The sequence below is a fragment of the Penaeus monodon genome, chromosome 24 (assembly GCF_015228065.2).
Source record: "Penaeus monodon isolate SGIC_2016 chromosome 24, NSTDA_Pmon_1, whole genome shotgun sequence".
Taxonomy (NCBI): Eukaryota; Metazoa; Arthropoda; class Malacostraca; order Decapoda; family Penaeidae; genus Penaeus; species Penaeus monodon.
Genome location: NC_051409.1, coordinates 9,435,834 through 9,437,505, shown reverse-complemented (window position 1 = coordinate 9,437,505; position 1,672 = coordinate 9,435,834). Strand labels below are relative to the sequence as shown.

Genomic DNA, 1,672 nt, shown 5'->3' with positions numbered 1-1,672 from the left:
AAAAGTAGAGAGATATTCAGGCCTGGCGCAGATCGTAGGTTTTTAGTCGTGTGCAGAGCGTCGTCCTCATGGAAGCGTTCCTTTTCAGAGCTCCCGATCTGGAACTTCGACGGGTCGTCCACGGGCCAGGCCGAGGGCAGCAACAGCGACGTGTACCTGCACCCGGTGGCGCTGTACCGGGACCCCTTCAGACTGGGCAACAACAAGCTGGTGCTCTGCGAGACCTACAAGCACAACAAGAAGCCCACCGGCACCAACCACCGCCATAGATGCGTGGAGGTCATGACCCGAGCGGCTGACCAGCACCCCTGGTTCGGCATGGAGCAGGAGTACACGCTGCTGGACACCGACAACCACCCCTTCGGCTGGCCCAAGAACGGCTTCCCTGGGCCTCAGGGACCCTACTACTGCGGCGTCGGGGCAGGCAAGGTCTACGGGCGCGACGTGGTGGAGGCCCACTACCGGGCGTGCCTCTACGCGGGCATTAACATCTCCGGCGAGAACGCGGAGGTCATGCCCGCCCAGTGGGAGTTCCAGGTGGGGCCGTGCGAGGGCATCACGATGGGCGACGACCTCTGGATGGCGCGCTACTTCCTGCACCGCGTCGCCGAGGACTTCAACGTGGTGGTGTCCCTGGACCCGAAGCCCATCCCCGGCGACTGGAACGGCGCCGGCATGCACACCAACTTCTCCACGAAGGCCATGAGGGAGGCCAACGGCATCGTGGAGATCGAGAAGGCCATCGACAAGCTCTCGAGGCACCACATCCGCCACATCAAGGCCTACGACCCCAAGGAGGGCAAGGACAACGAGCGCCGCCTCACGGGACTCCACGAGACGTCGTCCATCCACGACTTCTCCGCCGGCGTGGCCAACAGGGGCTGCTCCATCCGCATCCCCAGGGGCGTGGCCGAGGACAAGCAGGGCTACCTCGAGGACCGGCGGCCGTCCTCCAACGCCGACCCCTACATGGTGTCGGAGGTCCTCGTGCGAACCATTTGCCTGGACGAGTAGGCTCCTGCAGGACGGAGGGCAGGAGAAGCGCCCTTTGGCTTGATCACGAAGGGCGAGCAAGCAGCCACCAAAACATCGCCTGGGGATCCTGCGGGCCTCGGGGAGAGGAAAGGGTCCCTCCTCCGCGAGAGAGAGAAACTTTCCGATCCTGCAGGAGGGAAAATCCTCTCCTGAAGGCTCCCGCAGGAACCCCCTGGCCCTTGCCTTCGCCCCCACCGCCAGCAGCGCGGGCTGACCCAAGGCCCGGCTGCCGCGAGGGACCAACACACAATCCACTTCATCTTTTCACTCTCTTGGTCACCTGATCATCATCCTCTTCCTATATAGATTTTTAAATGACGATTGCATAAGTACAAGTATTATTTCATTGTGATATGCGAGTGTGTTTTCTGTCTCGTTTTAATTTCTCTTTTATCTATCATTTCCCCCCCTTTCTCTTTCTCATAATTTACCTGATTTCCCGTCTTTGCGATGTTTGTAAATAAGAGAATTATACGAAGCCAAATATGTCGGTTTAAATATTGATGTAACTATCGCGTAATTTTAATATATAAGAATCTATGACGTATTACAAGTTTGTATATTATGGTAGCATGTTATTTTCCCAGGAAGATGTGTGCTATTTCCGGAAACAAAAATCGAAAGATAAGATATACAG

The 1,672-nt window shown here is 57.2% G+C and overlaps 1 protein-coding gene across 1 annotated transcript in view; it reads left to right on the top strand.

The window, feature by feature from the left end:
* LOC119588544 (glutamine synthetase-like) overlaps positions 1–1,600 on the top strand; it is a gene marked incomplete at its 5' end in the record, with an annotated part of 3,134 nt that extends 1,534 nt beyond the window's left edge. The window contains 1 exon segment of the mRNA XM_037937184.1: positions 89–1,600. Within this exon segment, the coding sequence (XP_037793112.1) occupies positions 89–1,014 (926 nt within the window). The 3' untranslated portion in view covers positions 1,015–1,600.
* Between the last annotated feature and the right edge of the window lie 72 nt (positions 1,601–1,672).